Source organism: Marmota monax, unplaced genomic scaffold, assembly GCF_021218885.2.
Source record: "Marmota monax isolate L192 unplaced genomic scaffold, Marmota_monax_Labrador192_F-V1.1 WCK01_AAM20220418_F8-fsc00118, whole genome shotgun sequence".
Classification (NCBI taxonomy): Eukaryota; Metazoa; Chordata; class Mammalia; order Rodentia; family Sciuridae; genus Marmota; species Marmota monax.
Genome location: NW_026695231.1, coordinates 282,837 through 308,869, shown reverse-complemented (window position 1 = coordinate 308,869; position 26,033 = coordinate 282,837). Strand labels below are relative to the sequence as shown.

General features: G+C 44.3%; 1 protein-coding gene and 1 non-coding gene across 2 annotated transcripts; one reads left to right on the top strand and one right to left on the bottom strand.

Moving 5' to 3' along the window:
- Nucleotides 1-2,747: 2,747 nt before the first annotated feature.
- Trnam-cau (transfer RNA methionine (anticodon CAU)) lies at nucleotides 2,748-2,828 on the top strand. The gene has a single exon. It is a non-coding gene; the product is annotated as a tRNA-Met (tRNA).
- A 6,716-nt stretch (nucleotides 2,829-9,544) lies between these two features.
- Nucleotides 9,545-23,005, bottom strand: Atf3 (activating transcription factor 3). Its single transcript, XM_046438456.2, has 4 exons — nucleotides 22,815-23,005; nucleotides 16,342-16,585; nucleotides 12,073-12,180; nucleotides 9,545-11,004 (listed from the first exon to the last, which is right to left on the bottom strand). Exons 2-4 carry the CDS (start codon nucleotides 16,579-16,581, stop codon nucleotides 10,807-10,809), a joined length of 546 nt encoding a protein of 181 aa, XP_046294412.1. The 5' UTR covers nucleotides 16,582-16,585; nucleotides 22,815-23,005; the 3' UTR covers nucleotides 9,545-10,806.
- Nucleotides 23,006-26,033: the final 3,028 nt, after the last annotated feature.

Genomic DNA, 26,033 nt, shown 5'->3' with positions numbered 1-26,033 from the left:
AGCCAACCTCAGCAACTTAGTGAGGCCCTAAGCAACTTAGCAAGACCCGTTTCAAAAACTAAACATAAAAAGTGCTGAGGATGTAGCTCAGTGGTAAAGCACCCCTGAGTTCAATCCCTGGTACCAAAAAAAAAAAAAAAAGAGAGAGAGAGAGAGAGAGAGAGAGAAAGAAAGAAAAAAAATAAAGCTGTGTTCAAAAGATAGATTTTTTTGTGTGTTGTTTTAATAGTTATTGTGATATCCAGGTAAATAGTGGACATAATACAAAACTTAAGAAAAGGTTTGGGTAAATTGTAAAAGGTATTAGGGCTTGTAAAAGAGTTTTTAAAAAGTAAAAATTGTATGTAATTGAGGTGATAAATAATGTGGGTCTTTATAGAAGCTAAATAGACCCAAAGATACATTTGGCTGGGGATATAGTTCAGTTGGTAGAGTGCTTGCCCTTGCATGTGCAAGGCCCTGGGTTCAATCTCCAGCACCACTTACAAAAAAAAAAAGGAAAATGAAAAAAGATACATTAGTGTTCATTTTTAATTTTCCTTGTAAAACTTTATAACCATTGCCTATTAGTGTTTTGCAGAAATGCTGCTTCTAACAGAACAACCTGAATTAGTTTGAGACAATAAGCCATCACCTATAGGAGAGACAGAATATAATGCTGACTTGTTGCATTAATACTGACTTTAATTAAAATAAAGGAAACTATAAAATTATAGATATTAAAGTTATAACCCATTGCTCCCACTTTGAGACTAGTAAAACTGGCCTGCTGGATGTTTAAAACCAAAAACTTGGTGATCAAAGTCAAGGAAGTAAAAGGGCCAAGAAAAAAGCCAACTATTTGGCCCTTGCCCTCTAAGCTCAGCCAGGAACCAGAGAATGACAAGACGCTTCTTTGGGTTCTATAGCTAGTGAATCACCTGATCTGCTGATCAGGGGGATCAAGGGGACTCTAGAGAACAGAAAGCCAACCAGTGCACATTCTGCAAAAAAAGAGGACCATTGGAGAGAAAAATGTCCCTGATGCTTCCAAGAGCAGCCATGTATGATTGGCAAAATACTTGCCTGGCAGATGGCACTACTGGTAGATAAAAGTTAAAGGAAACAAGAGGCCTCTTACATGTTCCCAAGAGAGATCACTGAGGAATCTCAGCTGACTCTTAGTAAGTAGGAGATAGGAACAAGGTCAAGTTTGATCATCTTGGTCTTAGACACTTGGCAGGAGAGTATAACCAAAGCACAGACCTACATAGATAGTTAGGAGAGAAAATGGCTCTTTCAGGATTACTTGAGATGTACACTTGTGTCAGTCTAACCAAAAGTAAATAAAAATAGAGGCTATTTAGGAAGGGTTCTTGGGCTGGGGCTTATAGCTCAGTTGGTAGAGTGCTTGCCCTGGCTTCATTCCCCAGCATCAAAAAAAAAAAAAAAAAAAAAAGGAAGAGTTCTTATGTGGACGTGCCTAATATTAACTATCCTAAAGGACTCTAGAATCACAAGTTTGTCCTGGATGAACTTGAGCTTGAGCTTGATCTTATAGACCTAAAAATCTTCCTAACCTCCTACATGGATAAACTCTTTTTTTTTTCACTAATACAATTATGAGTTACTGTCTTCGTGGTGAGACATTGGCTGAAATGCTAAGTGCTTTTGTGCTAATCATTTACCAAAAAAAGTAATGCTTTGCTGTCTTGTTTATTATCTTAGCAAGATCCCTGCCCTATGTCTGCCCTGTCCAGTTACCTACCAGCTGCCACCATGGATCTCTGAACTGTCCTGATGCTGAATACCCTTAACAGTCCATGCCCCACCTGATAGAAAACAAGGACTTCAGGTCACTTGTTTTGCCCTTTCTCAACAGGAAGTAGCTTGGAGGTATTGTCACCCACTTTTTTTTTGTCACCCACTTTTCCATAGAAATAAAATGTAGAAAATTAACAGTGGGGAAATGTTACAGTGGTCCACTTCATGCTTCGAAGATAGCCCTTGCTGCTCTGCCACTGCAACTTACTTTTAAAACAGATGCTTCTTTCTCTTCCTCTCTCCCTCCTCCTTAACCTTTCCCCCTCTCTAATCTCAGGGAAAACACCCTTACCTCTCTTCCCTGTCCTAGGGAGATTTATCTATCCTTGAGCACACCCACCATAGAAATAAATTAATACAGACTGAGGATGGCACCAGAAGATCTCAGAAATGACTCTCTCCCAAATTAACAAGTGTATTACAACTCCAAAAGAGAACACATGGAATATAGCTTTTGAATCACCTCTTTAAAAACTCCTGTTCTCTCAGATCAGGCAGAATCACTGCCTCTGGGACAGGAGTTCCCTGTGTTTCTCCTTTGCCAGAAAAGCAATAAAATTTCTTTTTCCTTTTTCTTAAAAAACAAAACAAAACAAAACTATGAGGACACCCTGTTTACACAGAGGGGCTTAGGAAGTTTTCTCACCATGCTCAGCTGCCCAAGCACTAAGAGACTGCTGCAGCTGTGGTCAAGGAGGCTTTTCTACTGCTCAAGATGGTGGCAGGCCCTGGCAGTAACCACATGCTGCTGGCTCTGTAGGATTGCAGGATTTTGGAATTAGGTGGTCATGGAGGCTTCCACTTAAATTTCAAAAGAAGGCCTAGGAGGCCAGACAAGGTGTAGTAGTTGGATCCCCTGAGGGCAGCCCCTGAAAGTGTGATGTGTGGAGATGTAAAAAGGGAGCCAAAGCTGCCATGGAGACCCCAAGATTAAGAGAGGCCAGGTGGCTGGGGATATAGCTCAGTTGGTAGAGTGTTTGCCTCATATGCACAAGGCCCTGGGTTCAATCCCCAGCACTGCCACAAAAAAAAAAAAAAAAAAGGAAAAAGAAGATGTCTGCTGAGGAAAGCTGTATTTTTCAAGCAGAAACAAACCAAGAGAGAGGCCATATGGGTTGCAACCAGCAAGGTCATAGGGGTGGAGTTACACAAGCTCGTTAGAGAGAACATCATGATGTCATATACCCCAGACACTGAACGTGGGGCTACAAGACTTGTTTGCCCACCTGGATTTCAGTCTTGCTTTGGCCCCATTCCGCCTTTCTGTGCCATTTATTTCTCCCTTGTGTTATGGAAAAGTTTACTCTATGCCATTATATATTGGATATATGTAACCTGCTTTTGAATTTTACGGGATTCATGCTGAGAATTTGCCTTGAGTCTCAGGAGACTTTGGACTTGAACTTTGGGTAATGCTGGAATTGTTAAGACTATGGTGACTCTTGAAAATGCACTGAATATATTTTGAATTGGGAGATGAGCATGAGCTTTGGGGGACCAGGGGCAGATTATTGTAGTTTGGATATGCAGGGGTCCCCCAAAAGTTCATGTGAGAGAGAATGCAAGAATTTTCAGGGCTTGGATTGTAACTCAGTGATAGAGTGCTTGCCTAGCACACTGGGTTCGATCCTCAGCACCACATAAAAATTATTTAATTAATTAATTAAAGGTAATTAATTAATGATTAATTAATTAAAGGTATTTAAAAATAATTTTCAGAGGTAAGTGATTAGGTTAAGAGTTATGACTGATAGGAGTTGTGATTGACATGTGATCAGTTGTGACTGATATGGATTATCTGGGTGGTAACTGTGGGCAAGTAGGGTGTGGCTAGAGGAGGTGGGTCACTGGGGGTGTTCCTTTGGGGTTTATATTTGTCCTTGGTGAGCAGAGCCCTCTCTCCACTTTCTGTTTCCATGTCCTGAGCAGCTTTCCTCCACCATGTCCTCCCACCATGATGTTCTGCCTCATCTCAGACCCAAAGCAATAAAGTCAGACATCTATGGACTGATACCTCTGAAACCATGGGTCCCAAATAAGCGTGTCCTCCTCGACATTGTTCTTGTCGGGTCTCTTGTGTAGTAACAAAAAAGCTGACTAAAACACTCACAAAATACTCTATCGCCATCTGTAATACTCCGATGGTAATACCATCAGAGTGGATTGGGACTTCAATATATAAATGTGGGAATTGGGGACTTTGGAGGGAGATCAGAATTCATTCTACAGCAATTTACTACCTGCATGAGCATTTCTCTTCAGGAACTCTGATAAGCCCTACCCTTGGCCAATCCTCAGTGACAATTGAGTGGTCTCTTATACACTGTTCTTCAAGCTTTTGTTTTAAGTCATCTGAATCCATTTTTGTGTCATATACAATAATTTTATATGGACTCAATGGATGGAATAGATGGGAGTGGAACAATTCTGGCAAAAATCATCTTTTTCTTGCCCAATGTGGCAGCTCCTTTTCCACGGTTTGAAGGATTAATTTTTTTTGAAAACTAATTACAATAAATCAAGATAGGACTCTTGTGAATTCTTGCTCTTTAAAAAAAAAATAGGAAGAAATTACTTTTTTTTTCCTGCTGAAAACACCTCTAAAATTCTGATAACAAAAACAAATAGTATGTACAGATTAACTACAAGTATTTGTTAATAATTTACTTAACATTCACACAGCATGAATAGTATGAATTTAAAAGACTCTGGTACTACTGGGTATTTCTCCAAAGTTAAATTATCAGTGTATCGAAGAGACAGCTGTGCTCTTGTGATCATTGCAGCACTATTTACAATAGCCAAGAAGTTTAAACAACTTAGGTGCCGATCAGCCAATGAAAAAGTAAAGATACAATGTTATATCTTCACAACAGAGTGCTATTCAGCCATTAAAATAATGAAATTTTATCCCTTGTGAGAACATGAGTGGAACTAAAAATCATTATGTTAAGTGAAATAAGCCAGGCACAGGAAGACAAGTACCACATGATCTTATTTATATGTGGAACCTTAAAAAGTTGACCTCATAAAAGTTGGGAGTAGAACAGTGGTTACCAGAGAGGGGGAGAGTAGAGGGAAGGTGGGGGAGGGGAGGAGTTTAATCCATGGGTACAATGGTACTGAGTTCCAGTCAAGATGGGAACAAAGGAGACTGATATTGGCCAAACTATATTGTTGTTTTGTGTGCATATATGAGTATAGAACAACAAATCCCACCATTATGTTCTCTTATAAGGTACTGTTACGATTTGGATGTGAGGTAATCCCCCAAAAACTCACGTCTGAGACAATGCAGGAAGGTTCAGAGAAGAACTGATTGGGTTATGAGAGCCTTAACCCAATCAGTGAAATAATCACCTGATGGGATTGAGTGGTAACTGAAGGCAGGCAGGCTGTGGCTGGAAGAGTAGGACATTGGGGGTGTGGTTTGGAATATATATTTGAATGTGGAAGTGGAATCTCTCTGCTTCCTAATCATCATGGGAACTGCTTACCTATGCAACTCTTCCACCATGATGTTCTGCCTCACCTTAAGCCCTGAGGAATGGAACCTGCTGTCTGTGGATTGCAACCTCTGAAACCATGAGCCCCCAAATAAACTTTTCCTCCTCTACAATTGTTCTGGTAGGGCCTTCAGTTACAGTGGAAAAAAAAAAACCTGACTAAAACATGTACCAATAAAAAGTATGGGAAAAAAAGGAACAAGAAGTTCTGGTGTGAACGATAGGTGACTACTACTAGACAGCAAAAGTGCACTGAATATTTCAAAGAGCTAGAATAAACGATTTTTGATGTTTTCACCATAGGGAAATAAACCCTTGATTAGATAGATACGTTTTAAGTGAACTGTACATTGTAAAATTTATACAATACTGAAACAGAACATGGTAACCTGTTAATATGTGTAGTTGTTGTTTTATATACAATTTTAAAATACATTTAGTTAATAAGCATGTAAGACCCTGTGGCTAAGAAAATTGCAATTTTCCTCTATATTTTTAAGAAGTATTATTATAGAATTGAATTAATTTGAATGTGTTCATTTCACTTTGCGATTAATGTAAGAAAAAATGGTGGCAAAATAGCCTTATCCACTTAAAAACCCTGAAGATGTGATATATCTTTTTTTATATATATATACCAGGGATTGAGCCCAGGGATGCCTAACACTGAGCCACATCTCCAGCCCTTTTTAATATTTTATTACAGACAAGGTCTCACTAAGTTCCTCAGGGCCTCACTAAATTGCTGAGGCTGGGTTTGAACTCAAAATTCTCCTGCCTGAGCCTCCTGAGCTGCTGAGATTATAGGCATGCGCCACTGTGCCCGGCTTAAAGTAAACAAATAAAAGCTATAACCTCCAAAAAAAATGAAATAAAATAAACCATTATAGAGCTCTGCCATGACAAGCCAGTCAAATGGTTTTAAACTGGAATGATTTAATTGCCTTCAAGAAGACCAGTTTGGTGCATTGTAGGAAGTTGCATAACTATGTGTGTGTGTGTGTATGTGTGTGTGCGTGTGTGTGTGTGTGTGTGTGTGTGTGTGAGAGAGAGAGAGAGAGAGAGAGAGAGAGAGAGAGAGAGAGAGAGATGGAGAATCCCAGACAACAACTTTAGAAGGAATGAATTGAGTTAGGGATTGAAGTACCCACTGGGTCATCTCAGTTCTTCTCTATTTTGCTTGTACAAACACCCTATATGTGGGAGCCCAGTGATTCTCTGAATATTCCCATGGAGATCACTATGTCTCCCCATTCCACATAGCTAGCCACAGAATAACGATTTCAAAATTGTTTTGTGAAAGCTCTCAGAAGGACCTCCTCCTCCTGACTCTCTTTTCCCAGTTTGATGTTATGTTTGAAAATCCCACCTTAGACATTCATTCTTTCTTTGCAAACTAAAACTTTCTCTCTGGATGGGAATATAGTTCAGATACAACACTAGTCTAGCATGGATTTGATCCCCAGCAAGGCAACAACAAAGCTATTTCTCCATTAAAATACACTCACCTCTCCATCAATAAATAGATGGATAAACAAAATCAGAGTAACCATGCAAACATAATATTATTCAGCCATAATTCAGAATGGAATACTGATGTATGCTTCAACATGGATGAACCTCAATATCAGACTAAGTGAAAGAAGCCAGTCACACAAACTATATGGTTCCATTTATATAAAATGCCCAGGACAGGCAAGTCCATAGAGACAGAGAACAGATTAGTAGTTGCCAAGTGCTAGAGTGAGGATAGAAAGTGACGGCTCAGTGGGTACAGGATGGTGGTAATTGCATAGCATTGTGAATGTACTGAATGTTATTGAATTGTACACTTTAAAATAGTTAAAATGGTAAATTGTATGTTGCATATTTTCTTTATACACATACCCATATTTCCCTTCCCTCTCAGAACTCTTGCTTGAAGCCATTGTGATTAAAAAAAAAAAAATCAGCTGTGACCTTAAGCAACCTACTGAGCTCAGTAGAAACCCATCTGTAGTCACTTCTTCCATAGAATGACGATAACAGTTGTTGTGAGGATTAAATGGAATGCTAGGGTTTAGATCTTAAATGACCCACCAAGGCCCATGTGTGTAGCTTGGTTCTGGGGTAGTACTATCAGGTAGTGGTAGAACCCTTAGAAGGTGGGCTCTGGTGGGAGGTCCTTAGGTCATTGGTAAGTGAGCCTTTGAGGGAGATTGTGGGACCCTGCCCCTTTCTTCTATTCTTTTGCTTCCTGGTCACCACATGCTCCATTCCATGACGTGTTATCATACCACAAGCCCAAAGCAACAGGGCCAATCAATCATAGTCTAATATCTCCAAAATTTGAGCCAAAATAAACCTCTTCTCTCTATAAGTTGATTATCTCAATTATTTTGTTATAGTGACAGAAAGCTGACTAATGCATGGGATAATGCTTGTGAAGTATTTAGCATAGTACCCTATTCAATAACTGAGCTAATATTAATTAGCATTAGTCCTCAGCAGTGCTTGGCAACTCAGTGTGAATTCCTTCTTGGGAGCCATTTTTTTTTATAAGAGACTTGGAAGAGCTTAGTTCCACCATGAAGACACAGAAGGATGCTCAAAGGACAAATATGCCTCATTTTGGGAAGATCTGGTCTGTTACCATGAGACAGAAGAGAGGAGAACACCTGGTGTGGGTTTGGATGTCAAGGATTTATTTGGAATTGAGAAATAGCATTCTACCTCTGGACAGAAAGTGAAAGCATTCAATTCTAGAATACCTGTCCTGAATCAGAACACATTTACTTTTACTTTTATTTTTATTTTACTTTTATTTTTATTTATTTTTATTTTACCTTTACTCTTGAAACAGATGTCAGGACAGACCTCAGGGCAAGGTAAGGGGGCAGGAAGAAGACAGGAGGGGGAGGGTGGCTTTCTAGGCCCTGCCAGAAGCACCACCCACAATTGCCTCTGCAATTTAGTGAGGCTCTAAGCAACTTAGTGAGATCCTGTCTTTAAAAAAAAAAAAAATGGCCGGGGGATGTGGCTCAGTGGTAAAGCACCTCTGGGCTCAATTCCCAGTACCCCAAATAAGATGAACCAAATGACCTTATGGTAAATAATATATATCCTTGTCTTTATTAAAGTATCAAAACATAAACTTGGCTACAGAAAACAAAACTATTATTAATGCATTAGTTAAGAATTTTCAATCACACTAACCACACACAGTATGATTCTCAGATCAATGTCTCCTGTCATGGCTACCCTCTCTCCCTTTCTTTCTAATCTATTGCATTCATGGCAGTTTGCAAATTATCTTGAGTTTCCTAACAGCTGGTGGTGGCACCTTTACCCATAACCAGAGGGTAAATGCAGGGGAGTTTTCCCCTCCACCAAGGCAAGCATAAATTATCTAGTGAAAGAAGTGGCGAAAGTACTAACATCAGATGGTTCTCCAAAGATGAGGAACAACCTGATGTACCATTAAATCAGCCAAACTAAGATGCCTTTGTCATAAGTGATAGTCTAAAGGAACCACACATAGTTCAAAGAAGCAGAGGTACCATTCATGTAGACCAATGTCACAGTTAATGACGTCAGCATCTCTTTGGAAAAGAGCCTAGTGAAGGTAGCAGAGTGGCTGATTTTTATTTCTAGTCTGTATTATATGTGTCCAGGCAGTTGCAGAAAATGAGGGTAGAATACCTTTCTCTGAATTATCATACCCATCTTGTCCAGAATTATTCTTTCTTCCTCTCTATCCCCCTTCCCATTCTTTTCTGATCTTTAAAATACATAGTTGTCACATTGTGACACACATTTGGATGTTATAACAGATATAATTCAAGTGGATACTTTAAGAAGAATGCTGTGGCAGGTCAGTTTTCAAAGGCTCAAGTTGAACAAGAAATGTGTTTTATGCATTTGTACATTCAGAGAAACTGATGGTTGAGGTACTTATAACTCAGATTTTAAATCTATCTAACTTCTATGTTAGCACCAGTTAACTAGGATAAACTAGGTGCTGTGTTCCAGGGATTATCAATAAGAGATCTGAGGAAGAGGACTGAAAGTCAACTAACCTACCTATTGGAGCCCAAAGACAGAGGAGGAGGACACTTGGATAATATTCAAAACTAATCATCTCCCACAATGAGGAGAAGAGAGGTATGTGTGGCTGGGGTAGGGGTAACCTTTTCAACAACAAAGAATCTAAAAAAACAAAAAAACAAAAAAAACCACAGAAACGAGTATAACACTTAACGTTGACCATATCTTGGTTCCAAGATTTATTATATTGACAGGTTAAGGATACTAGGATAAATAATATTTTCTCTTACAGAAAAAAATTGTAATGATACTATTAAGAAGGGTTAAACACTCTGAGGATTTCACAGAAACATCAGAATTTTATCAGACAGTAGCCAGAGTCCTTGTGGGCAGTGTGAGTGACCTCTCGCAGCTGCAAATGCTCTGGGCCAGATTTCTTAAAACAGATACATGACCAAAACAGTGCCATTAACATCCAATAAGGCTAAAGCCTGGGTATCCCCTGGCTTCAAACCTGCGTCTCCACTGATCAGATTTTAACCACAAGGAAAGGAAAATGGAATATTCTTTGGCTCTTCCACTAGAAATAACTCCTGACAAAGTCACTGAGTGGATAGTCCTAACCCTTTGGAAATTGCACTTTCTTTCTGCATTCTTCCTGTGACATTGTAACTGAGCCTGCAACAGAGGACCCACTGTCACGCCCATGGATTTCCCCTTAACACCTGGGTGCCAAGGGGAAAAGGAGGCCTCCTCTTTGACCCAGACCTGCTCTGCTGGCCAAAAGACGACTCTGCTCTCCTGGGGCTGGCAAGTGCTTCTGGCCACCCGAACATTTTTGTAAGACACTGCCCATGGCGAGGGACCCTCCAGACTCTCAGAAACCAGATCTGAGGAAAACCACGGAAAAGTCACACACCAGTGTTGTACGAAACAAACATCAAAAGAGCATAATGCCTAGTTTTGAAACGAATGCCTTGCACACAGTAATTCCAGGACATAACAGCATATTCTCTAGAAAGCACAACCCTGGCCATTGCACAACTTCAATAAATGTTGTTCTCACTCCATGTCCCCTATGAGCAACAGCGGCAGCTGAAGTGGAGGAGATGGCACCACTCCACCCATCCAAGGTACAGACCCTTTTGCTTGAATCCTAATGATGGGCATCCTGGTTCTTGTAGAACTCACATGAAAGCAGGCAGGACCCTAATCAGGGGCCATCTGGAACATTTAAGAACAGCCAGTACGTCAAGGCCTAAATCCTGGAGTCGAGGCAAAGGATGCTCTTGCCCTGGTCCAAAGTTCACTCTACAGCAGAGTGGGAAGGCCCTCTCGAGTCACCATGGGCCCTCCTGCCTCAGTGGTTCTCGGCTGCTGGGATTCTAGAGGTGCACAGGAAGTCAGCTTTCCAATGGCTTCAGGGTTTTAGGTGGAAAAGGAGTATTCGATGAGGATTCCCAGTTGCTGCTTAGCTCTGCAGTGTTCCTTCTTTTATCTGTTGGATAAAGAGGTTTCTCTCATCTTCTGGAGTCCGCCCATTCTGAGCCCGGACAATACATGTGGGCCGATGCAGGTTGAGCATGTATATCAAATGCTGCTTCTCATTTTTCAGCTCCTCAATTTGGGCCTTCAGTTCGGCGTTCACACTCTCCAGCTTCTCTGACTCCTGGGGGACAAACAAAAGAGGCATTAGGAAGCGAGACCAGGAAGGGCCAGCCAGGACAGGGTGGCAGTGGGGTGGACTGCTGGGGCACCTCAAGGCTCATGAAGCTGCAAGAAATCTGCAGAGGGAAACATCCCCCGACAAAAATGGAAGAGTGGCACTAGGAATGGGAGAATACAGCCTTTGAACTTGAGGGGCCCCTTTAGAAAAGCCCTGGAGATGCCTCCAAGGTAGGCTGAATGCTACAGTGCTGAAACTGCAATAGGACTAATGATCCAGAGACAAACTATGCATGAGTCCTTGGCCCCATATGTAAGGGCATCTGGACCTGAAAAGCTAGGGAGAAATTCAAGACTCATGGTTCTTGGTCTTTGGTTAAGTCACTGATCTCATGGACAAGTTCATCTCCCCAGAAAAAAAATGGCAACACAAAATTTCCTCATTTCCACCAACACCCTGGAGCCATCTGCAAAACCCTCAGGGACCTGTGGGTTAAGACTCTTCCATGGCCAGTCCACACTTGGGGGAGCAGACACAGCCAATGAAAGGACTGTAGGTACCACGTCTGTTCCACCTGCCCACACAGGCTGCTCCCCTGGTGTTTCCCAAGGTTGCCAGCCCCATGCAGAATTGGCTCAGACCACTGGATGAGCTGGAAGACAGCAGAATTCAGAACCAGATAGAGCCCAAAGAAGCAGTGCAACCAGTGTTTGCAGATTCAGGAAATAACTTGTTTGAAGAGATTAACTTAAGGCTTTTCATAGTGAGCCAAAGGAGAGCGGCAAGTTTCCTTTCTGAGACAATGGGCAGGTGAAGACTCCTTAACTGGGCTGGCATATCCCACAGCCTGGGAGCTGCTGGGCATGTATGGACCAGCCAGGACTCTGGAGTCTGGAGTTTTTAATTCACACACCTGCTTTTTGTGCATCCAAACACTTATCCATTGTTTTAACAGCTCTGCTACTCATTCGGCAACTGGCCTTTCTGCTACCAGGAAGACCCTTCTTCTGACAGTGACCTGAGGCTGGTGGGGGACGGAGTGAATGAGCGGGGAAAGCTGGAAGGACTCACTTTCTGCAGGCACTCCGTCTTCTCCTTTTTCTTGTTTCGGCACTTGGCGGCTGCAATCTTATTCCTTTCTCTTCGCCTCTTTTTCCTTTCATCTTCCTCAGGAGCTACCTGTAAAATCCAACAGACAGACACATGTTTAATCTCATCATGAAATGCCACCCACCTCAAATACACTGCCTTTTACTGCCAGCAAAGTCTGACAAACTGCCGGGTGCGGTGACGCCCACCTGTAATCTCAGTGCCCCTGGAGGCTGAGGCAGGAGGATTGTGAGTTCAAAGCCAGCCTCAGCAACTTAGCTGAGCCCCTAAGCAACTCAGCAAGACCCTGCCTCTAAATAAAATATTAAAAAATGGGTATGGCTCAGTGGTTAAGCATCTCTGGGTTCAATCCCTGGTACCAAAAAAAAAAAAAAAAAAAAAAAAAAAATCTGGCAAAATGGAAGAGCCCTAATGCAATGGGACTCAAGGATAAATAAATAAATAAAGCCTTAGACTTCAGCCTGAAACCCTTCTACTACACACACACACACACACACACACACACATACGAGAATGAATAATGAAAACCAAAGTACTAAAATAGAATTATACTGGCAATATTAGTATATTAAAATCTAACCTACTCTAAAAATATCTATGGGTTTTGAAAGAAGATGTTGATATTTAAATTCATAACTATTGGGACTAACTAATCATTTAAAGGAGGACAGTCTATTTGGGAAATACATCCTTTCCCTTAGAACCAGAAACAACCTCAGGATCATCCCCTAGCCACCCTCTCCTGTTGCCTGTTCTTTGATTCAAGACCCAAGGGCAGTTTCTTTTTTTCTTTTTTTTTTTTAAATATTTATTTTTTAGTTTTTGGCGGACACAACATCTATGTTTGTATGTGGTGCTGAGGATTGAACCCGGGCCGCATACATGCCAGGCGAGCGTGCTACCGCTTGAGCCACATCCCCAGCCCCCAAGGGCAGTTTCATTCATCTCCATCCTCAGCTGGAGTAGCAGGCACTGCCTTTCTGAAATCAGCAGCTGGTAGAGCTCCTAGACAAAGAGCCCATTCTCAACCAAAGTGCCATGAATCAGCCCATAGCTTAGGTGCTATGTATAGTGGTAACTAGACCCATCCATTGGTTTAGCCAACAAATACTCACCACCTCCTCCCCTATGCCTTACCCTGAGCCAGCCCTCAGTATCCTAGGAGGAAAAAAACCCTATTCTGCTTTAGGATGTGGTCCTCTGTGGAAGTTCACTCAGACCCTGAATTTGTCCATGGACTGATGAGGAATTGGCATCATTCAGTCACTGAATTGGCTTAGAGACCAAAGTCCAGCTGAGATGGTGAGCTAAACGGGTGACAGTTTAGGCTGTCGATGCCAGACCCTGTCATGTCACTTGTCCCTGCTTTGGACAAAGGAAAAGGCTATAGGAGCTACACCTCAAACCAGCAGGTCTGGGATGCCATTCACCTCATGACTGACTTGTAACTATTCCTTAGATCTAAACAACATTGACTGCTTGGGCAGAAGGCCTTGCAAAGCCCAAGGGAGAATTATGGGGAGAGGAAAGTCTACTGTTTACATCTGAGTCCCAGAACCACATATTTAGGCTGTAGACTAGACTGGCTTTGAATTCCAGTGTCACCACTTAGTAACCATGAGCAAGTTACTCTTCTGAGCCTGTTTTCTCATTTGTAAAATGGATCAATAATAGTACTTACTTACTATGACCATGATGAGGATTAAATGAGTTAATATATATGAAATGCTTTGCATGGGGCTTAGCTTATACTAAGTGCTATGTAAGCTTTAGTTACTGTTATTAATTTCACCATCAATATCTTCCTCAAGATATTGCAATCCTACAGATATTTATTTTGCAACACTGTAGACATTTTGGACAGGTGGAAGAGGATTCACATTTGCTCAGGAGGAAGCTCTTGAAAACAGAGTCACAAACTGTCCAGGATGGAAGAGCTCTCTATGGCCATTCAGTCCAGCTCCCTCATTTTACTAATGAGGAAACTGAGGTATGGAGTGGCCAGTTGAAATGTGCCCAGGAGGCCCCAGGAATCATTTGAGGCTCTCGACCCCCATACCAGTAAGCTACACACAACATAAACCCAGGCATTCCATTCCCTTCCTTCCTGTCACAGCTGCCTTGTTCACCATGTCACCTTTCCAGAGAGGACTGGGATCTGGGAAGCAGACTCATGATGCACAGATACACAGGATGCCTATGGCTTTGATGGGTGTGTGTCTTATTTGAAGATGGGAATTACTACTCAACCATGTCTGCTGGTGCATTCCCTTTCCAATATGTTAATCTACTTGTCACACTGACCTAAGATCACAAAGTCAAGCAAATACAGAATCAGAGAACTCCCCAAATTTCCTTCCAAGTTTTCTTCCTTTCTCTCCTACTAGTTCGATTTTATCCAGTTATCTCAAATTGTTAAAAAAAAAAAAAGAAAGAAAAACCCACTGCATGACCAATGTAATTCTGCAACCTGTACACTCAGAAAAATGAGAAATTATATCCCATCTGATTCAAATGTATGATGTCAAGATCATTGTACTGTCATGTGTAACTAATTAAAACAAATTTAAAAAATTAAAAATTTTAAAAAAAGAAAAACCCAAAGATAGTGTCATCAGACTGAGTGAGCACTGGTAAACGTTGTTTGGGTCCCTCTGAGGCTAACTGGGGACACAGCTAATGCCCCTATGATGCTATATGGCCACAGCATTATAAATATCCTAGCTACCATTCATTGAATGCTATCAGCTAAGCTCTCTGCTGGGCAAGCACTTTACTACTGAGTTACAACCCTAGTCCCAACCTTTTTTAAACTCAGTTCTTCGGGGCAGATTCCACTGCCCTTTGCCCTTTGCAGTCATGCCAGTTAAGTAAGCTTGCAATAGTCCCATCTTGCAATCATCATGGGAAGGCCAACAAAATTGCAAGATCCCAGCTCTGACATCATTGAGCCAGCACAGCATCCCCAGCAATCATGTCTCCTTATGTCTGTTATTCCAGGTATCTTATAAAAGGTTGCCAAGTACAGAACAATGCAAGCATCTGAAACAGACATGAACTTAAGCATACACTTGGTACCAAGACTGTAGGCATTGCTATAGGGAAGGGTGGGGCTGGCTACCTGGTCCTTGATTCATTGTCTGAAACCTTAGGTACTGTTAGTGATAAAAAAAGAAATCACCATGCTACATACTTCTTCAGAAAGACTTGATACAGAAGGTGACATCTTCCCAACCCAGGACTTCAATGTCCATATGCTGATACCTTCCAGCTCTATATCTCTACCCCCATACTCCTCAGGACTCCAGGCCCACGTATGCAACTGTCTGCTCCATATCTTCACTGCAGTTAGAACAAAACAGAAGGCAACTCCTGCTTTTGCACCACCTGCCTTCCCTGACTTCCTGCAGCCCCAATTTCAGCAGCAAATGGAAATTCCATTTTTATAGCTGTTCAGGCCAGAACATTCAGAGTCATCCTTGAGTCCTCCTTCTCCCACACTCCCTAACCAATCTATCAGTAAAGCAGATTTATCTCCAAGTCAGATCCAGAATCCAAACACTTCTCAGCAGTTGCACCATTCCCTCCTGACGCAGGCCCTCCTTCACTGACCTGGGAGGCTGTCACTGTCTCATTTCTCCACACCCCACCTTGCCCTTACCACCCACTCAACAGAATAACCAGGGAAATCTTTTAAAATATGTCAGAATATATGACTCCTCTGCACAGAAACCTGTGCAATGGCTTCCCATTTCACTCTGGGCACAAGGCTATATCTACACAGCAGTCTATAAGGCCCAACATGATCTGCCCCTATTTCCCCTCCCCCACCACTCCACCCTGCCACACAGCCCACCTGGCACTGACCATGCTCCTCACTGGTGCTTTCTCTCTTTTGCCAGATTGTCACAGTATCTTCCCCTCAAGTCCCTGCACAAAGGCCACCTTAGTGCCTCCATCTCTGCCCTTCTAATTTATAATTTAAAACAACAACCCCATCCTTCCCCACTCCCCCGTTCCCTTTTCTGCCTTTCCCTTTGCACCTGTCTCATGCTCTGCATTTGATTTATCTATTTCACGTTATGGGGTTGATAGTAGAAGATAAGCTCCCTGGGAGCAGCAGTTTTGCTTTATTCCCAACTCTAGCCACGCCCCCCCCCCCAGAATGCGCAGCATGTAGTGAATGTGCCCAAAACGTATGCAAGAATGAACACGTGTGGTAGAACCCACCTCAGCTTTTGTGACTGACATCTCCAGGGGTCTGTCGCTGACGGTGACTGACTCCAGTGCAGAGGACATCCGATGACAGAGGTGCTTGTTCTGGATGGCAAACCTCAGCTCTTCCTTGACAAAGGGTGTCAGGTTAGCAAAATCCTCAAATACCAGTGACCCAGGAGGGGACAGGCAGGGGACGATGGCGGAGGCACTGACTTCCGAGGCAGAGACCTGGCCTGGGTGTTGAAGCATCATTTTGCTGAAAGACACATTGAAACCCAAACTGCTTCAGGGGTTCTGGGGCATGGGATCAAGTTCTCCCCACCTATGACCCCCCAACACCAGAGCCCGGCCCACTCCCTGAGGAAAGTCCCATTAGCCGTCAGGCTTCTGTTTTGTTTTCATTTCATGCCATTCTCATTTTGAGTAAAACAGGTTCTTAAAATACACAGCTCAGTGACGTGGATAAAATGCCTAATTGAAGTTTATAAGGGTTGACATTTCAAGCTATTCTGAACTCTTCCAAGAGTTATTAGTTTTGGCTGGTGTGCACATATGCAAATGTAGCCTTAGTCCTGAAAGAGGAAGAACATCTTTAAAAAAAAAAATCAGACCATTTTTGTAATCCTATGTTCAGTCTCTTTTCAAAAAGAAACTTGGAAGGCACCTGAAGTCAATATGAATCTACCAGTGAGTGGAAGTAAAAGCAAGAAGTGGGGCACATTAGATTTAGCAAATCTATGGTTAAAACTTTTCCCCAGGAAGTTGGATCCAAATAATGGGAATGAGGAAGGTAACTATAGCTGGGTGTGTTTCTTCGCTCCAGTCCTTGGCAGCAGGTGGTGATGGCCAGGATTCAAGTCACAAGGGAACAAGTAGCTCCTTCTTAATATTAAGGTCAGCAAAAGACCTCAGAGTGAGGAAAAGTCAGGAGCTAAGATCTGGACACTTGTATGGAGGTGTCGTTGAACCCTGAGGTATAGGGAAAGACCTGGGCTGGGGGTGGAAGGGGTCCTAGAATTGGCTCCAGCATTAAGGAACAGGTAACTTGGGTCAGTCACTTCAACTCTTCATCTGGTGAATGGTCAAGAGCTCCTCCAGAGCTGGGAGGAGTCTGCTGTTTACTCCATCCCACAGCCTAGTCCAGCAGTGCCTGATGGGAGGGACACTGTCCAACTGAATAAATGAGAGGGGGATGGAGTAGTCAAATCAAATGGTCCCATCCACCTGTGTCATTCTATATTGGGTCAGGGAACCCAAAGGGATAACAAAAGGAAAATAAAGGGTAGAAATAGCGATGGTTCCATGATCCCAATCCCCTGTAAGTCCCTGCCTGTTGTGAACTCCCCTGCAGTGGGTTCTCAGGAGCAAGGAGTAGTATGAGGACTATCTGGGCAGGCAGTCCCAAGGAGCAACCCTCTCAATCCAGGGATCTGTGGTCATTAGCCCAGCCCAGCCAGACAGGAAGCCCCTTGGCAAATCTCTAACTCTGAAGGAGTATCTCCTTCATTCCAGACCTCATGTGCCTTATGTCATTTAGTCCTTATGAGAACCCAGTGGGTTTAGTCCCAGCCCCAAATTATACATGAGTAAACTGAGTTTTAGACCAACTAATTTGCTTGAAGTCATGGAGGTATTATAGAGCAGTGTCAGAATTTGGAATTAGGTTTGTTTGGCCCTAGAACTCATTCCCACAATGTATACACTGCAAAACCGAATATTGCACTATGTTGCAAAAACATGCATATTATTTTACATTGCAAAAACAAACTGGGTGTGGTGGCACATGCCTATAATCCCAGCAATTTGAAAGGCTGAGGCAGGAGGATCACCAAGTTCAAGGCCAGCCTCACAACTTAGTGAGGCCCTAAGCAACTTAGTGAGATCTCGTCTCAGAATACAAAATAAAAAGGGCTGGGGATGTGGCTCAGTGGTCAAGCACCCCTGGGTTCAATCCCCAGTACCCCCAAACAAACAAAAATCAAAGGAATTTGGGGTGGGGAAAGGGCAGGTGACAGGCCTGGAACTGAAACAAGAGAAGGGAGGAATAAATTGCTGATCTTTATATATCAGGGTACATACTTAACTGCTGCCTAAATTATAGAACTTACACTTAAATGGGCTTTTCTGTTCACAAAATTTCCAGACTGGGATCAGGAAATCAAGATGTGAGACCACATAGTATGTCTCCACTGTACCTCTTAATGGCTTTCTCCTCTGTAAGAGGGGGCTAATAACTATTACCCGAGTCATTTTCACCAGGTTTCCAGGAGTCTTTCTAGCCCAAGGCCAGCTCTTTGGCTGGCACTCTGTGAGGTACACGTGGAAGGGTGGCTGGTCACCATCTTTATCTGAAAGGTTTCTGATTAAAACACCCCAACCTCTAATTCCTACTGGAGATCTGAGATACAAGGCAAGAATTCCATACCAATGAATGTTACCATGGACTAGTCAAAGAAACCCAGGAAATATAATTCTTCTCCAGAGCTTCAAAACTAAAGTTCTTCTCTTACTTAATCCTATAATCTTAAAATACTGGGAGGATACTTCTTGGACAGATGATAGACTCTAAGCTTCTGAAGCCAGAGGCTTAGGATTCTCCCATGCATTCCTCCTATTAAAAATCCAATAGTTCAGGGATGGAATTTGGAGCTACCACTGGGCTGGCTTTGTTTGGAGGACCGGATGGATCCCTTCTCCAGGGAGGTTTGAATTCCACTGCAGTTGAGTGTGTGTTATCTTGCCACCCAGCTAAGTTTATTAATGAGCCCTCAGGGCTTGGGGGTCTGCTGTTTGAAACTTTCTCTCTTTCTTAGCAGTCCTAATGAAATAAACTGAAGGTCAGTGGTATGGAATGTTTTTATAAAAAGCATTGGGCGGGCTGACTTGGGGACAGAAATGAGTTGCAAAAATGTTGAGCTTTTCTGAACATAAAGAATTTGTAAAGATTTAGGCTTTCTCTGCACTAGGCTAAAGCTGAGCCTATTGGGGGTACCTTCTAGTTTGTCCTTCACTCAGTCTCTTGTGGTATGATTTAGCTTAGACTCTGGTTGTGTTCCCAACAAAGAAAATGAAATTAAATCTTCAGACAATTTTTAGAAAATTGAAGCCCTTTAACATCCCCTTCATTGAAGAGAAAAACTATGTTTGGGGGACTTTAGATGATCTGAGTTAACTTTCTACATTGATAATAAGATTGCTTAGATCCGATACAAAAGAACTTGTTTCCAATCAGAAAGCATGTCATCATTGCGAGTTTCATCATTTTCAAGAAAGTGAAACTTGTGTATTTCTTTAACTGGAAATTCAGCTCCCAGATTTTTATTTCCTGGTAGCTACACAGTGAATTTTCACTTTTAATTTTCATTTCTTTCCACCAAGCACTCCTTGCTAACCAACTTACCGTAGTAAGAAGCCAATATTGATCTTTTAATATTGGTCTTTCTCCCAGCCTATTTGAAGGCTTAAGGTGTAAGGCTGAGCTTCAGGGTCAGAGACAACATTTCCAAAACTCTCTCTACCACTCACAAGATGAGTACCTATATACCAACAAGCCACTGAGGCTTTCTGGGTCTCAGTCTCCTCATCTATAAAATGAGATCAAGTCTGCCTGCACCAGTTCTCTCAAAGGGCTGTCAAGAAGAGCACACGAGGGGCTGGGGATATAGCTCAGTTGGTAGAGTACTTGTCTTGCATGCACACACATTATTACTGTGACTCCACTGTCCCATTTCAGGTTAGCCCTATTTATTAGTCAGGAATTAACTGGAACCCTTGAGAATTTCAGGTCAGCCACAGCCTCTTGTGTACTTTGATTAACCCCCAGGTTCCTAAGACACCAGGTAAATTCCACCACCACCACCCCCATTTGCTGACACAAACATTCTCCACTGGTGTTACATACTTGAGAGATTACCAATTCTCATACACAAAACCATTTGTTCTGTGGTGTCCTGGCTATACTCTTCTTCCTCCCTTGGCTGGGCAAAACTTGGAGACACTGACCCTGTTCCATGCCCAGTCAATTTTTAAAAGTTGGAAATCAAGGGCTGTATCTAGTGGGAATCATAAAATGCCCAATATTAGAGTCATGTAGGTGAGATCCTCATTTTGTAATTAAAGTAAATTGAGGCTCAGGAAGGTCATAAAGCTGGAGATTGGCCCAGTCAATGTCAAGTTGCTGACACCCACCCACTACTCATTTTGCTCCATCAGAAAAGGGATCCATCACTTAGATAAACCAGGGAGATAACCAGAGAATAAAATCAGTAGCCAGGTAGATGAGGGATCAACATGTACCAGAGAGGAGACTTTGACAGGACTAAGACAGGGAGGGATTACAGAAGAAAAGGCCATAAAGAAGAGAGGAATTATGCAGTGATAAGGATGAAGAGGGAGAGGAAGAGAGAAGCCGGGCTATGACAGGAAGGACATAGCTGCCACCTGTGCTGGGTGCTGTATTTCATCCACACTGGGGCCTGGGCACCGGTTTTCTTTACTGACTCTGAAACCACCCAGGCACTAACTGCAACCCCCACCTCACTGAGGATACCCTCAAAGCAAGAGCTTCTATGTTGTAGCATTATCCTACAACAAATGTTAGATGCAAAACTAGATGGGCAGTAGTGCCAATTTCCTCTTCATCTTAAGTTGAGGAGACAAGATTCCCAAACAGAAGATGTGATTGTTATCCACATTGAAATAGATACATTGGGAGAACACTCAGATTATTTAGCCAATTCTTTTTCTGGCTCTCCCAATGATTTGGCAACTCCTTTATTTGTAAGAAAGCATATGTGATAGAGGCAGGTATGGTGGTGCACTCCCGTGATTCCAGCCACTCTGGAGTCTGAGGTAAGAAGATCACAAGTTGGAGGTCAGCCTTTGCAATTTAGCAAGACCCTGTCTCAAAAATAAAAATAAAAATGTTAAAAAAAAAAAAAAGGCACTGAGGATATAGCTCAATGGTAAATGCCCCTGGTCCAAAAAAAAAAAAAAAAAATAGTAGGTGTAATCTTTGTACTTAATGAAACTAAGGAGGAAAAATAGGAGGAAAGGAAGTAAGTAAATGAGAGATGAAAATGGGGATCCGGCCGCAACTGGGAGGCTGAGGTGGGAGGATCATGAATTCAAAGGCAGACTCAGCAAATGTGAGGTGCTAAGCAACTCAGTGAGACCCTATCTCTAAATAAAATACAAAGTAGGGCTGAGGATGTGGCTTAATGGTTGAGTGCCCGCGAGTTCAACCCCGGTAACCAATAAAGAAAATGGGGGGTGGAGGCAAAGGAGACCCAACGGGAATAAAGCTGGGGACGGACAGAGATGCCACATAGAGAATCTCCCCTTTCTCCCAAGGTCTCAGAGAGGAGCCAGTGATGTTACAGACCTCCTCATTCAAGTTCCTTCGCTGGCCCCTTTTTTTCAGTTACACCACTCTAAAATCTGAAAATCTTCAGCCAGGAAGGACCTTGAAGATAATCTGATCCAATCACCACATCGTGCTCTTAAACTGACAGGAAGGGTCGGTGGTATCTATGTGCTCATTATTTCCCGACCCGGGACACCGAAGCTCAAGGACAGAAAGTGCAGTATAAGCTCTAACAGTCCTGGCACTAGATCACAAGCATTCTCTTAAATATCCGTACAACTGACTCCACACTATCGCTTCCCCCGATGGTGGATCTCCATGAGCGCAAAACAGAAAAGTCGGAAAACTCAAAGGAAAAGTTTGAGCGAGAATCACAGGTACTAGAGAAAAGACCATGAGACTGGAAAAGGAAGTCCCAGGCCCAGGAGCCCGACACCACTCGGTGTTCCGAGTTCTCTCCGCCTTCCGCCCTAAGACAGCGCAGCACCGAGGCTCTCACCAGCTCCAAACTTATTCTAACTTTCGCTCTGGGCTCCCTATGCGATCCTACCTCCAAAGGCTTGGGTATGCACAGGATGACCCCCAGCGGCCGTTTCCACTATCCTGGCTCACCCACCCCTACCCCATTCATTCCTCTCTGTGCCTGCGGGAGCGCTTCCAAGAGCCCTCAGCGATCGCACTTCCCTGTAGACTTGGAAAAGATCAGTTCCAAGTAGCCGTGCTCCGACAAGAAGTGAGGAAAGGAGCGGGACTGCGAGCCAGATCGCCTGGGTCACCCCCGTACACCACCACCCACCCGCCCCTCGCCCTTTCGCAGTTGAGGGCCGAGAGGCGTTCCCAAGACGGTTGGAGCAGGCGCCCGATCTCCTCCTCCACCCGAAATCTTTCGCGCCCCAAGTCAAAAAGAGAAAGTTCTTTCACTTTTCGAGAAACTTTCTGAAACACTGAGGAGCAGCCGTGGCAGCCGTGAAATTCCAACAGAGTTACTTTTGCAGTCGAAAACTAGGGGCGCGGGTCAGGGATTGGCGTAGATTTCTGGCAATTGATTACGAGGGGGGCGCGAAAGGAATGAAATCTAACCACCCTCGCCGCGTTCTTTCACTCAGCTTCCAGCGCTCACCTCCAGTCTCCGCTCGTGACGGCCAGGGTCCGGCTGTTTTTCTGTCCGGCGGTCAGTCGAGCACCGAGAACTCAGCCGGCGCGCGGGCTGGCGGGTCGGCTCCGGCTGCGGCGCAGGGAGAGAGCTGTGTAGTGCGCGCTTCGCGGAGTGCGACTGTGGCTTGGAGCGCGTTGCATCACCCCTTTTATAGCTCTCCCGCTGGCAGCTTGCTGGTCTACTCTGGGTTACCAGTCTAGGCTGACGTAATGCTATTAATAGCTTCCCGGGAGAACCAGCAGAACTGAGCAAAGGAGGAGGGCTAGAGGAGGGACCAAGGCGGGGCGAAGTGTGGCTGGAGGGCGGGGGTGTGGGGGGTGAAGCTGGTGATGCAAGCTCTGGGAGGAGCCTGCCGCTGTGCGTTCACCGGTCCTCTCACGCCTGGGACACACACCCGCCCGCCCTCTTTCTCCATATCAGGTCCGGAGCCGCCTGGGCGGGCCGCCAGATGTGCTTACTCGCGGCTGCGTGTTCCAGGCATGAGCCAATGGTGCCCAAGCCAGCGGCATGACTCCACCGCTTTGGCATCTCTCCCTCCGCTAGTTTTGGGGGAATGTTGGGGAGGCGGATCCTGGCCGCAACCCAGACTAGGTGAGTCTGGGAAGCGGGCACGACCTTTCTCTAAAATGCATGGTCATTTTCTGGAGTTTCAAGAAAGAAGCGCCCCCCCCCCCAACCACCACTAGAAGTCACCTCTTTCTCGGGGAGGGGGAGGGGCAGAAGCGCTGATTTAGGGTGTAGGAGAGTCGCCCCAAGTCGCCCTAGGGTGAGTTCCCTCGGTTACCACGCTGGTGTGACCTCCGCAATGGGGACCTCCGAGAAGCTGGCAGGTTAACGCAAACGCGGCAGGCATCATACTCCTGAGCCCTCAGCGCTAGCACACTCCACAGAACGCACACGCAGGAGAGCCTCCAACCCGCTGGGAAGGAACCCCAGATGCCGGTGAGGGCAAGTGGTAGGACGCTGTCAGTTCCGTTAAAACACACACACACACACACACACACACACACACACAAAGCATTTAAAATAGGCTATCCTCACTGAAAGCCCCTAGAGCATGGAAAGAGGAGAGAGAGACCTAGAGAAATCAGAAGCAACCCTGAGCAAGGTTAAGAAGGGGCTGAAGCCTAGGGACCCGGGAGACCCAGAAAGAGAATATACCCGTGGGACCAGGCGGGGGTCCCCAGGGTCTCAGGTACTATTTAGGAGAAACCATCTTCGGCTTTCTCATGGAACCCAGATCGGATTGGTCTGGGACACACGGATCGGACTGAGGACGCACTGATAACAGGCTGCATGAGGCCCTTGCAGAAATTCCTTCTGCCCTCAAACCCGGATGGGGGAAAGCGTGTCCTGTGGCCCTAGTTTCCAACCGAGGCCTCAACAGAACTGACTTTGACTCTTAAAAACAATTTCCCCGACTCCAGCTGTTTGAGTTCAGAGCCGCAAGAACTGAACTCCATTACCTTCTCCGCTGCCCCTGGAAGATTGGATATGAACATAATTGTAACCCAGGACTTTCGCATCTGCCCGGGAAATGGAACTGCGGGCGCCCGCGTGGTGTGGTGGCACAGCCAAGGTCAGAGACGTCTCCTTCCACCTGCCTCTTGACAAGAGAGACAAAGGCGATCGAAAGTCATAGTTGTAATTTGGGGTGAGAACTAGAGTTTAGAAGTCTCTGAGCTCGGGTCTCACCAGCAGTCGCCACTCCCACAACACCTGCAGCCTTCGTGGTAAAGGTGGTAAAATAGGGTCCAGCTAAGTGTGTGTCCCAGCGCGCGGCACGAGGTCAGCCAGTTGGTCTCTCTCTCTCTCTCTCTCTCTCTCTCTCTCTCTCTCTCTCTCTCTCTCTCTCTCTCTCTCACACACACACACACACACACACACACACATTCTGGGGAATCGGCGACCCCCTGGGGCTGACAACCATTTTCAGAGCTTCAGGTAAAACCGAGTTCACAGCACTCGGGGTTCTCTCCCCAAGTTGGCGCCTCACTAGAACAAACCCCCTCCCCTCCAGCTTCGGGCCAGAACTAAGTGTAGGGCGTCCTCGGAAGTCTCCCCGCCCTATCGGCTAGGGAAGCCTGGGGTGGTTCCACCGCGGGATCCCCGGAGATCCTGCCCTGAGTCTGACCGGATTTCCAGCGGTCGCGCGGGAAACGGGCGAGTGTTTTGCTTTACTTTTCTCCTTGGTAACGGCTCTTCCCGCCCCCCCTGTATCTCCCACGCCCACAGCCGGCTCCACACCTTCACACCCCGCCCTCCATCCCACCTGCGGGCAGGTAAATCCTGGGCGTGTCAGCACAACCCCTAGAATGCCAAACGACTTTAAATGGCAGAGTGTGCATTTAAGTGAAAGTCGTTTGGGATTTCTGTTTATGTTTTGAATCTACTTATAGACCGTAGCGAAATAAAAATAGCATTATAAAGTGAAGCAAGGAGATGGGGGAGAACATACAAAGGTTCTCGCTCCCCCCCCCCCGCTGTGAACCACCTACAGAAATCTTTAACCAGCTTACATATTAAATTATGATTCTATTAATTCAACCAGGTTAGATTTATAGAGGTTTGGCTTAGTCCTTAAGGGGAACTTCAATTTAGGGCGTGGAGTAAACACAGCCAGACCCGTATCCACAAAACAACGTAAGAGAAGAGTAATAAAGACGGGAGATGTCCCCAACACATTATCGGCTCGTTTTTTATTACAGTTGTGCTTCGAGTTCTTCCTAACCTTGCTTCATTCTAATCATTCTTAGAATTTTGAATCTCCAAGTCGCACCTGGATAGAAACGCTGTCAGTTGTTTACAGAACTCTGAGTCTGGTATTCTCTGCCTCTCTCCTCCTGAAGCCGTAAAAGCGATAAGAATCTTGGTGGAGAAGTGAATCCACCCCCACTTGAATGAAACTCTTATCCAAGGAAAACAAAAATTACTTCTGCCTGTCTCCTTCCTCAGCCCCCAGAAGAATTTGTAAAATGCCTACTGAATTAAAGAGAGACTAGGAAAGAGCAATGGAAAGGAAGATCCCCCAAAGTCTGCGAGACAGGAAAAGTATCCGTATCTGAGTCCTGTGGGTTCTCATTTTACCCTGGCTTAAGTTAATGCGACCAATGTGCACACTTGTCACCACATGCACAGGCAGTACCATGCAGAGAGGGTAAGAAAATCTCCCCACACCAAAGT

Excerpts from the sequence above, each read along its gene's own strand:
- Atf3 (XM_046438456.2), bottom strand. The coding sequence starts at position 16,581 with ATGATGCTTCAACACCCAGGCCAGGTCTCTGCCTCGGAAGTCAGTGCC. Across the intron at positions 12,181-16,341 it reads TGTCAGTCACAAAAGCTGAG|GTAGCTCCTGAGGAAGATGA; the intron begins GTGGGTTCTACC and ends TGGATTTTACAG. Across the intron at positions 11,005-12,072 it reads AGACGGAGTGCCTGCAGAAA|GAGTCAGAGAAGCTGGAGAG; the intron begins GTGAGTCCTTCC and ends TTTGTCCCCCAG.